Here is a 12,216-nt window from a genome sequence, read left to right as displayed (position 1 = left end):
TAATATTGTATACCTTATTATTATCGCATATTTTCATAAATGGCTGTTTAGAGATAATTTATGTGTTTATTTTCTATGTACAGAGTAAAACGGTGTAACGCATTAGCGGAATGCAAGCAAAAAGAAAAAAAAAAAAAAAAAAACCGGGGCTAGTTGAATTTTCGGGAGTTCCAGTTTGCCTTGCAAGTTTCAGTTATACAAACTCTTTTATATACAACGTCAATGATTTATACACACCCGGTAATATTCAAAAGAATTAATTCATGACATTACGTCTCATTTCAAAATTAATTTGCAATAATTACGGATATCTTTGAAACAAGTATCGATAAAAATTATCCTGCAACAAGACAATTTGCTTATTTGAGGTTGTTTTTTTTTTCTTTTTCTCTTCCTTATTGAAATCGCACAGATTTTTCGCCAATGAATTTTTCGTATCCCAACAAGTGAATATTCATTTCGGGTAGTTGGTGAAAGAATATCGTCGTAATGAACATTTGCACTACTTAAATAATAAATAATAAACAAGTTAACGCGACGATAACAACTTATTATATCAACTAGGCAATATCACCATAATAATAATAATAATAATAATAATATCATCAATAATTGAAATAATTATTGCACATTAACCGATAAATTGTTTTTTCATACTCATGTAATAATTATTCAACGTGGATCGGCGGAGTATCGATGATTAGAAAAATGATGAATAATTCTGATGCAATCGATGCGCCATCAGGCAATTTTGCAATTGAATAACATTGGATTTAATAAATTTATACGACGGTCAATCGTTGAGTCGTCCCTATTGGCGAGGAGTACTTTATTCGCGAATTCGTCTATAGAAACTCATATCCTTAGTATATTTCAAAAATTATTATTTACAAGTTATGGACAAATTTTCATCGGTCTTATATATCATACCTAGCATATTTGCTGTTCAGTATAATTAATTGCGAATACCGGTGTACGAATAATATGTAAATATATATATATATATATATAGTAGGTCCAATATACATCTACGCTAGTTAGTATCCTTTTCATTTTCATTTCTTATTTTTTTTCTTATGTCCTTTTCAGTTTTATACACAACTCAACAGCGTCGTTATTTTTTCGTTCTTTTCAGCGTCTTTTTTCCTCCCTTTTTTTTTTTTTTTTTTTTTTTTTTCTCCCCCCCTCTCAGAAATTGATATTTACAACCGTTGATAGTGAGATTATTGATAATAATTACATATTACACTTATCGGGTGTATGTACAAAACATTTTCATTCGATCAAATTATAGCAGTTTCACGTTATTCCCTTTCAGATTAAAACACATCCACTTTGTCATTAATATCAGAGGATTGGAATTACGATAGCGTTATTATTACTATTATTTTTAATATTATTACTGGTATTATTATTATTATTATTGTTATTATTGTTATTATTGTTATTATTATATATCATTATTATACCGTTTGCGAACACCTTTGTTTTACACGTTTTTAAAACTTCGTTCATGCCTGTACATAATGTAATTATCCGTTTTGTTTTATGCATTGCGATGATCGTTTTCAAAACAAATACCTAATATAATATTGCACGGAGTCCCTACGTCGTAGATAACAATGTCGCGTGATTTTTTTATCACACCTGACGTCAATTCATTAAACTGGATAAAATAAAACACTCGATTCTATTTTCACTACTTTTCGACAGTCAATATCAACAGTTATCCGTGTCATTGAATAAACTGGAGGGTGAATAAAATAAATAAAAAAAAAAAAGACGCGAGAAAACAATAGTAATCGAAATTGAAAATTAAAAAAAAAAAAAAAAAGAAGAAACCGTTCGCGCGTTTTAATTTTTGTCGTACATAACGCATTCATCATTAATCTCCGACTTCGTTGTCCGATATTAGAAATTAGCTGCTTAGGATCTCAACGTTGTAACAATTATTTACGTACGTATTTATAAAGACGACAATATCATCTCGGCGGTCCTAGCGTTGCTGGTAAGTTTCGAACGTTGTGTGATTGCGGTGCGAATTATGCCCGAGGGTGAAATTATTATCCGGATGGTCTCAGATGGGCGTCGGCAACACGGTAAAGTCCTGCAGGGCGGTTTTCACCGTCTCGTATATCGGCCTGTTGTTCTCGTCGGCGCAGTAACCGTCCGCTGTGCACAATGTTTGCAGCTTTGTTAAGTAGCTGTCGAAATTCTCGTGACCCATCTTTTCTTGGGGACCACCACCTCCCGGCCCGTTTGGGATCCTCACGTGCTCCAGTAGGGTTATCACGTTGTTTCTCAACGACTCGTAATACTCGTTCAAGTTGTTGTTCCGCTGAGATATCACAGTGGATTCCTGAAATTTTACACAAATTTACTATTCGCCCTTTTTTCTCTTTCTCATTTGTCATTTTTCTTTCTTTCTTTCACCTCAATTTCAAACTTTTCATTTTGAAAAAAAAGAAAAAAAAAACAACAACAACGACAACGGTACAGCAAGAATTGAAGGGTGAAAGTTTCCTTCTCGGGTTAGAAACTGTATAATTTTAGTCGCGTGGTAATTCTCTGCAATTGTTTTCACAAAATAAATGCAAAAAAAAAAAAAAAAACAACAATACAGTAAGAACCGAAGGGTGAAAGGTTCCTTTTCGGACTACAAACGGTATAATTTTACTCTTTTTGGTAATTGTCCGCAATTGTTTTCCCAAAATAACAACATATTTATTACTTTTTTTTTGTAATTTTTTTTCTTCAATTTGCATACTTTACGATACGATAAAAAAAAAAAAAAAAAACAACAATATACAGTAAGAATTGAAGGGTAAAAGGGTTTTCTTCTCGTACCAGAAACGGTATAATTTTACTCTTTTGGTAATATCCTTGCAATTGTTTTATACCTTCCGTTCGCTTACGTGTGAATATTTCGAAATTGAGAAATTTTTAATAACGTAACAAGAACGTGAGGGTGTATATCCGCGGGGTGAAAACAAGTTAAAGGGGGTGGTTTTGGGGTTTCGAAAAATGAAAAAGAAAAAAAAACAGAGATTTCCGGGCCCCGAAGAGATGAAACAAACGGGGAAAAACATCGCGAACCCGATTACAGATTACAGATAACTGCACAACTGGCGAAGGGTAGAAAAGGGAACGGGGGTGGATGACCAGCCGCGAGGTTGTAGATCGATTTATTATTATCCGAGCAGACGCACCTTGTCTCCCTGTTTCAGCTGGCTCTCCATAGCGGTGATGTCAGAGCGCAGGCGCAGCATTTGGGATTCGACGCGTGCGTTCTCCCTCTGAAGTTCCGTGATCTCGGCCTCCAGTGTGTAAAGGTCCTCGCCCTGACCACCGACACCGCTTACCGTGTTCCCCTGATTCGCCCCTATAGAGCCACCCTGAACAGGACCGCCGGTGTCCATTCCTGAAGGACAACCCCCGTTTAAAAATTTTGACAATTTTCTCTTCGTAGTGTTTTTTTTTGTTTTTTTTTTTGTTTTTTTTTTTATGCTTGTCGCATTTTGTTTCTCACTCGTCTGTAAACCTTGACGGAAATTTCATTCGTATGTATAAATATGTATATATATATATATATATATATATATATATGCATATCGTATATCATGGTTGATAATTGACTAGAGGTTCCCATAAAATATCGCAGGATCACCGACACATCACGGTGATCAGCCGCAGGCTCTATATGTTTAATTTTTCTTTTCTTTTTTTCCTTTTTTTCTTTCTTTTACGTTCAATCTACGTTCGTGATAAAATCAAGTTTTCCTCGTCTCGACGCAATAGCGCGCGTGTGTGTATATACATGTATATATATAAATATATATGTAATTTATACGTATATATGTATGTATATACGTATGTTTACAATTATACGGTAGGATAGATCATTTGATTTGTGTTATGTGTATACCTATGTACGTACACACACACACACACACCCACACGCGCGCACACGCACACACGCACGCACGCGCGCACGCATGTTTTACAATGTGCGTAAGAAACGTATACGAGGTATAAGTGAATATAAATGTAACAATGATTGTTTAAAAAGATTTTCAGTTTCCTAATTTTGTAAATCGATATTACTTGTTATTTGTTTCTTTTTTTTTTTTCCTTCTCATTAATCTCCTCTCGGTAAGCATATTAAATATTGTTCATTAATGTTAACGTCTATCTGCACAATCATTAACCGTTTGCAGGCATTAGAAAAGGAATGTTTTGCTAATCAATTTAATTACTGGAAGGAAGAGTAAAACGAGGGAGGGGGAAAAAAATAAACGAAAAATAATATATATATATATATATATATATATATATATATATGTATAGGCAACGAATAAGAAACGAAAAATTATAGAAATTGTGAGAATAATGTGCGATTTAAATTCAATTGTTTAGACGGTGTGGAGAATTAACGATTGACAAATAAAAGAGAAATGAAAGAAATAATGAAAATCTATTTAGCGAGCCAGCGACAAGCGAAGACGTTTTTCTCTGAACAAAGTGTCGTTTCTTTTTTTTTCTTTTTCTTACTATTTCCAATATCGACTTCACACGGCAAAAATTACATTTTTATTTGCAGCCTTGAGATTTGCTGAGTGCAAAATGTAGGTAATTCGTTGAGAGAATCAAACGTCGCCACTGTGTGTATATGTAAATATGGTAAACGGGAGTATAGACGACACGTTTCAAAGTTTGCAAAAACAAAAAGTGAGAAAAGAAAAAAGAAAATTCGTCAATCGATTTTAACTGCGGGTGAAAAGCAGCAGGAAAACGTTGAAACGTACGGTATATTAGATAATTATAGGCATTTGTGATAGGGCGACAGACGGGGTTTACGGAATATGTATTTGGGTAGCGTGAGGTGCTATCATACCAGATATAGAACAAAGAGTGATATGCTGGGTGCTGGCCTACGCGATTTTTTCATTCATTTTCATCGTCGTTGCATTGCTAAGCAATAACTTTCATTCAGCGATGTTCTTTATGTACAGGAAGATTTTTCAAATTTCAACTATTTATTATGATCGACAAGCCGTACGTAATTGAAAATAATGCGGACGTACACGTGCCAGCACTCATGACAAGACACTCCGTGGATTTGTATTTAACATCGAATACACATAGAACAAGTGGCAAGTACGTCAGTCCCTTACCTTCAAAAGTAAATGTTCTCCTCAAAGCTCAATGACAGGAAAGGAGCTGATCATGATCCCAGAATAAATCAAAATAGATTATTGTTCATCATAATGGTAGTTGTTCTTTTTTTTTTTGTTTTTTTTTTTACTTTTTTCTTTTATCTTACGGTTCTTTGGTCAGGTTTGTTTCTTTCTTTTCAACTTTCGTTCGATTTAGGAAAAAAGAAACTATCTTCTTTTTCTCGTTTGTACATAGGGAGGATTCGATAATTTATCTATCCAGGTGTTTCACTAAGGACGTACAAGTGTATGAATATATATATATATATATATGTATGTGTGCGTGTGTATGTACATACACACAATTATTATTATATATATATATATAATATATATAATTATATATACAATCGACAACGTATAGTATCATTGTATCGAGAATTGGTTCGAAATTCATATGTAAAACGTTGTATATGCTCTCTAGCTCAACGAATAAGAAAGTGCCGAAAATTTGAATGTCAGTATTAATAGTATTGTATACCTTAAATTTATTAACAATTTCTTTACTCTCCTTGACTTAAATTTATTTCATACGTATGGTTGTTAGGTTTCTCCGTCGGTATGGTAATACCCTACATGTAACAACACAATTCGATGATTTGTTTGTTTTTTTTTTTTTTTTTGTTTCGTTTTCAATCCTTTCGTTTCATCGTCGACATCTAAATCATATATGCAAACAGAGTAAGTCAAAACAGAATATCGTTTTTATATTGATATATATATATATATAATATAATGTATATAATATATATATATGTATAAGATCGATAACTCGATCGTATAGCTTAGTGAAACACCTGGATTCTGTGAAAAAGAAAACAGAGAAATATAGAAGGATAGAGATAGAGCAAAACAAAGATAGAGATAGAGAGAGAGAGAGAGATTGAGTGAGAGAAAGAAATAAATAGAGAGAGAAAGAGAGAGAGAGAGAGAGAAATAAATAGTGACAAAGAATCGGAGAGATTTAGAAAGAGAGATATGGTTAATATAATAGACAGACGAAGAATAAAATAAGAGAGAAAGAGACTAATTCTTATTCCTTTGGTATGACAGCACATCATGGCGTGGAGAGCAGAGCAGAGCATAGCATAGCACAAGTCAATATATACAGGTCAAATACAAAATACCAGGTTTACAATCTCAGTTTCTATTCAACTAGACCTAAGCCTAATATTCTATTGTTTAATAACTAATGTCGGTCTGTATAATATGCGTTAGCATTGCGGTATATAGCATGCGATCTTCATGCTGCATTCTGAACTTTCAGAATATATACATGTTTATATATACACGTATATATGCACATATATATATATATATATATATACATGTATATGTATATATATTCAAGTATATATTGTTGTGTATGTAATTTGGAAATTGAATCGAACTGCAAATGATTTTTTTCCTGATAGTGATGCTGTTTTCTTTTATATTCGTTGTCAGTTATACGCGTTTTAACGTCAAACTTGCAAACCGGAAGGAAAGCGATTCGTCCACCCCACTTCCGGTTGTTTGCAAAATTCCCGCTATCGAAATATCGACGATATGATTACAGCAAGGATGAAAAATAATAAATGATTATAATGATAACAACAACAATAATAATAAAAATAATAATAACAAGACACAAAAAAAAAAAAATAAAATAAAACAAAGAATGTTTCAATTGGTAATCGTGACTGCAGCTGTAAGCGGACAAACAGTTACTAATAAACGAGAGAGATTTTTTTTTTTTTGTTTTTCATCTTCCTTGATTCAGTGATATGAACACGGTGAAGTTTGCTGGAATGCGAATTACGTCCGATCAATTCCGTATATCTGTACATCCACATATCGATGCAGTAATTTTTCAGCAAAATATTGCAATACGAGATATTCGTTTCTGAATTACAGTGACTACTCCTCGTGTCTCGAATTTACGTGACGGAAATTGAGAATCTCTTTATGTCCTGCGGCCTCACCGGTGATTCCTTTGCTGTACATGTTCGACATGTCTTCGAATTTCGGTTTCTTCACCGTGTGCCCAGCCACTGGACACCCAGACAGCGACCTGTGCGTGAGAAACGAACCGTTTATGTGTCCAGTACCGTCGCATCCCGGCGTCGGACAATTCACACCCTCGAATTTCATCGCCGTCGCTGCTGCCACTGCCGCTTTGTGCTGTTCGACCGTTCCTCCGGACTCCAGGACTCGCATCTTGTTCCGATTCGCTATCGGACAACCGGATGCGCTGCAACGTGAACGAGAACTTTCAATCATGTCTTTGAATCCATCGTAACAATCGTATAATGACTTTTGTAGAAGAGGGACAAGCGATTTTAACCCTTTCACTCACGATGGGATGCTCAGCGTCCCATCTCAAGAATGATTTTCATGTTGTAGCCTTATCGCAGTTTACTTACAACTTTCGAACGATCTTTCGTTACTTTGTATAACCCAAAAAACCCCCGAGTAACAAGTTTCGGGCGGAATCATTGAACTTTAATTATTTTTTTCGATTTTACATCCGCCATGTTGGATCCTCCATCTTGGATTTAGAAACTATTAAATTCAGCGGCCTCAAAAACCCCCGAGTAACAAAATTCAGGCCAATATACTGAGTTGCAAAATGTGAGGGTGAAAGGGTTAAAGAACAGTCAGTAAATCAGGTTTGCTTCATGCTCATACACATAATGACGAGTAATCAAGCTACGCTTAGATTCCGGTGTTGAAAATAGACAGATTTTTTACCGTCTGTACTTTATTTCATCGTTGTTTTATCTAGGATCCGTATAGTCGAAGGGATGATGTACGAAGTTAAATAGCGGAGGACAGGATATGGGCTGGATGGAATGATCCAGTAAGGTAAGGTAAGTTTACCAGTTACAGACCCTGTCTCAATTATTGACCTTTTTTGGTTGTATACATATTTGATCATTAGTTCTAAAGGAAAAAATTAATTTACAGTGTCTAATTCTCTGGCAGTTGGTTTTAGTATTGAAAAATTCAAAATTTGTACCGTAAATTTATAATTTTGAAAAATAAAAGCATCAATAATTGGGTCCAAACGTGTCAATAACCGGTACGCTTACCTTATAAGTGAGCCTTACCTGCGGTGGGACAAGAATTTGCCAGTGGCATGGCCAGACCCGTCGCAACCGGGTATGGGACATCTGTAGTCCAAAACAGAGTACCACATCCATATCCGTCGACAGATAGAGCGAGCGTGAAATTAGCGGAAACCGCGAGATATTAGTCAGCGTCTTGCTTTTCGGGGGGGGGGGGTTAGTGTAGGGCGCTGTTGTATCCATTGCCAGCTATTTTACCCTTATACGTTTTAGGAAGGGGAGGGAGATGCGCGACTTGAGCGCGCAATACAACTCTGCGCAAATCCAACCCACAATAGATATGCGGACGACGAGACGGCTTAAGGTCACGTTTAGCGAGGTACTTAGCCCTAAGGGTTTAAGGATCCTGTGCTATTCGCTGGTCCTCGAATAACAGTTGCTTTAAGAGATTAGCGAATTGCGAAGAGATTCGTTCCACGCTTTTCATCCGTTTATTTAACGTAAAAATAGTGAAATCCCCCTTTCATTTATTCATTCAATACTGACCTCAGTGGTTCGGAATCTTGACCGTCGCGCGGTTTACTCTTTGGTTTGTTGGCTCTTGGACAACCGGACAGACTTCTGTGAGAAGAATAATTTCCGGTCACGTGACCCGATCCGTCGCAGCCAGGTGTAGGACACTTCAGTTCTTGGGAATGCGCCTGAATTTGCGAACGATCGGCACGCGGACATCCGGAGAGACTGGAATAACGGAAATTTATTAAGATCATTGTCGAATGACGTTGGAGGCACCTCACAAGTGACTGAAAATTTTTTCATTTTCTTTTTTAAATACATCTCACGTGTACACGTTTTTCGCGACGTTGCCAAATTACTCATGCTTATCACAATTACGTGAAGCGAGTTTCTCTTTGTTTGTTTGACGTTGTTACTAAAGTTGTTGATGTATATGTATCATGGCAAAATTATCACAAAACTATTTCTATCACGTGGTGTAGGAGTTTAGGTCAGTATCATTATCTTATCCAGTTGTAGATATATTTCTCTTGTTCATCTTTTTTCGAGACGGCAACATCGTGTTTAGTATTGATCACTCGTGAGGTGAAATGCTGACGTGGTTTAAGTTGACGATACTTTCAAATTATTTATTCGTTTTGATGATATTATTCTACGTGTCTCGGCTAGAAATCGTATGCAATATTAATAATCTAAACAACACTGAAGGGAGCGGGGGGAAAACAATCGCACCAGACCCCAATGAAAGTCGCCAATAGCCAATTGTTCAGTTTAGGAGAGATAGACAGAGAAAGCGGGGGATTTTCCTCTTTGTGCAGCGGCTGATTTATACTCAAAATTGTTATTGCACATCTCTGAGTTATTCGTGCTGTTCCGACATGGTCACTCGAATGTTCGCTACAACGCTGCCCACCCAGGTTGACAAGTGCAGGGATAGGAAGTTAGATGATAAGTATAACAATAATTCATAATCGTTATCATTACCATCACCATCGTCATCATCAAGTGGAATTTGGTTTTTAGATTTATTCAGTTTTTGTCATCCCTTTCCGTAGGGGTCGGGTCTACAATGGGAGAAGGTAGAAGCTTAGCTCCATCCAACATGAGTCTATATATCTACACACCGGAGGTATAAATGCTCAGGAGACATACAGAGTTGTGTAATATGAATAATTATTATTATTCTTAGTGTGCTGCTCGGTATGAATTTCAGTCGGTCGTTTGACTAGCCAGGATATGTCAAGGGTCCTTTGAAAATTAAAATCTGTTGAAAAAACATTTAACAAGCTACAAAAACTGGCGTTACATTATATTTTAACTTCGAGGAGTTGCAATTAACGGTAAACAGGGAGATTCTCGATGTAAATGATCGGCAAGGAAGCAATTGAAAAAGTCGAATCCCGTATTGTCATATTACAGGTTGCATCGATCACTTGTTGTTGGATCACTTGTGTCCACGGTGTCGTTTCGTCTCGGGTATGAATAGTTGTGGTAATGTGTTTGAAGAGTTGAGGCATAAGATGGACGACTAGGAATATAGGAGATTGAAACGCCGGAATGTCCTGGATGCAAAATGGCCAAATGCAATATGCCAAATCCCTTGCCTTCTGTGGGTAGCGTAGTTCCCCGAGACGTGACCCATGCCATCACAGGACGACGTTGGACACTGTATGAGCTCCTTGCCGTCGCGGCCGCGAGGAAGTAGCGGCCGAACAGAATTCACCGATTGCCTTCTCGTATTGATCATACTGCATCGAACATTAACAAGTAAACAATCTCAGAACGCATTCAATCGTTAGATTGACGAGGCGGAGCCTTATACTATTCGCGATCAATACCTTCAATCATGATGAGATATTTAAGCGACTATGTACTATTTGCATGTATCTGATACAGCGCGTTTGAGTCTTCTGTCCAATGTTTATTTGTTCATTCAATTGATACGGAAAGCTACGGAAAAGGGCGGCTCTTCTCACTCTGGGATCTGGAGCGTCTCGAGGACAAGTCAATGGACCGCCTGCATCGCATGGCAATCGGAATGTCTTTTTGTTCGTATAACTCTACGAGGATGGGGTGGTTGGGGGTTGATGGCGCGATGGGGAGTTGGGTGGAGATTTCCAGGTAGACAGAGGCCACGCTCTGCTTTGCTCGAGGAGTGCTACTAGCAGTCTGCCTTCTCGTAGGCGTACCAGGAGAACCCTTGAAGGGTCCTCGAGTGGCCGGGATATTGCCGGGAACCGCTGCAGACTTGAGTGCAATCACGATGCCCGCGGCCCCTGTGCGTCTATCGTCCGTTGTATAACTCGTCTACAGTCCGCCCTCTTAACCCGGCGGCGGGTGGCCAGCTCCTTGCCTAACTCTCGTACCTACCCTCCGGGTCACGAGGAGAATTTTTATCCTCGATCCTGGGCATCATCTCCGGTGTAGAAAATTAAGGAAACGCGAAAACATAAGAGCCGCGGTGTGCAATAATTCATGGAAAGTGCATATACCAGCTGTACGACCTAGGAAATGTGTCTAACTTTTTCGAGTGCTGTTTGCACGACCTGGTATACATATAGAGAGGAGAGGAGAGCGAGATTAATTTGAAGACTCAAAAATCCGATGGTCACTTCACGGTGCGGCAGCTAAAGTGGAGACGGTTGTTACCGCTACCAGTTTTCGCAACCCCTCTCAGGGTTGGATCTGCAACTGTGTCAGGGCATACAGGTACCCCCGGATCGTGATAAGTTGGAGAGTCATCTCGAGGGGGATAACTATGATATAACGTAGATGGAGGTTTCACTAGCGAACGAGAACGATAAATTATGAAAATAGTCGAGAGAGAACCTCGGTGCAGCATTCGCTGGCCCGTTGTCTTGGTTGCGGTGGTGAATCCCGCCCCTCGGACCACCGCCGCTATGCTCCTGCAGGACCCCGTTGCTCGGACAATAAATTGATTGTCTAGAATCCGTAGCATACGGCGGGCTGCTCTCTCCGCTCGGAGCGAGTCGATAGCGATACTTCAGGATTATTAATGGCCCCGGCCAATATAACCACCATAACCATATCCAGAGCTAATATACCAGGATTCGCGTCGAGTCGCTGCTCTCTGGCCTAGCATAGCCTTGTGGCCCAATCTAATCTGATCCGTTTTGACCTGACCCAACGGTGTCCAACTCAATCGCGTTACACCTGAAGAGGACGTTTATTGTGAGCCCAGGTATTTACCGACGGAAAGTTAGGGGAACACCGATTACGCAGATCCTCCTCTCGTATCCCGATGAGCGGACGAGTCCTCTCATTGTCAGCGTTGTTATCCTAATTTTCACATCTACCTACTTCAAATTGTCGCGATTGACGAAAATTTGTCCTGTACTATAGCTTTCACAATTTTTCGACGGAGGGTAAAAATTGGCGAGGTTATAAGGGCAACGGTGGAGGGCGAGGAGTTA

The 12,216-nt window shown here is 38.2% G+C and overlaps 1 protein-coding gene and 1 long non-coding RNA gene across 2 annotated transcripts in view; one reads left to right on the top strand and one right to left on the bottom strand.

The window, feature by feature from the left end:
• The window catches only part of LOC124183092, a 118,514-nt gene that overhangs the window by 8,371 nt on the left and 97,927 nt on the right, over window positions 1-12,216 (top strand). The window lies entirely within an intron of this gene.
• LOC124183082 (AT-rich interactive domain-containing protein 1A-like) overlaps window positions 1,189-12,216 on the bottom strand; it is a 268,981-nt gene continuing 257,953 nt past the window's right edge. The window contains exons 16-20 of the mRNA XM_046571097.1: window positions 8,813-9,007; window positions 8,309-8,371; window positions 7,181-7,449; window positions 3,210-3,421; window positions 1,189-2,359 (exon numbers count right to left, since the gene is read on the bottom strand). Of these exons, the coding sequence (XP_046427053.1) occupies window positions 2,078-2,359; window positions 3,210-3,421; window positions 7,181-7,449; window positions 8,309-8,371; window positions 8,813-9,007 (1,021 nt within the window). The 3' untranslated portion in view covers window positions 1,189-2,077. The remainder of the gene's footprint in view (window positions 2,360-3,209; window positions 3,422-7,180; window positions 7,450-8,308; window positions 8,372-8,812; window positions 9,008-12,216) is intronic.

Source organism: Neodiprion fabricii, chromosome 5 (assembly GCF_021155785.1).
Source record: "Neodiprion fabricii isolate iyNeoFabr1 chromosome 5, iyNeoFabr1.1, whole genome shotgun sequence".
NCBI lineage: Eukaryota > Metazoa > Arthropoda > Insecta > Hymenoptera > Diprionidae > Neodiprion > Neodiprion fabricii.
Note: the sequence above shows the minus strand (reverse complement) of the source record. Positions and strands in the feature narration are given on the sequence as shown.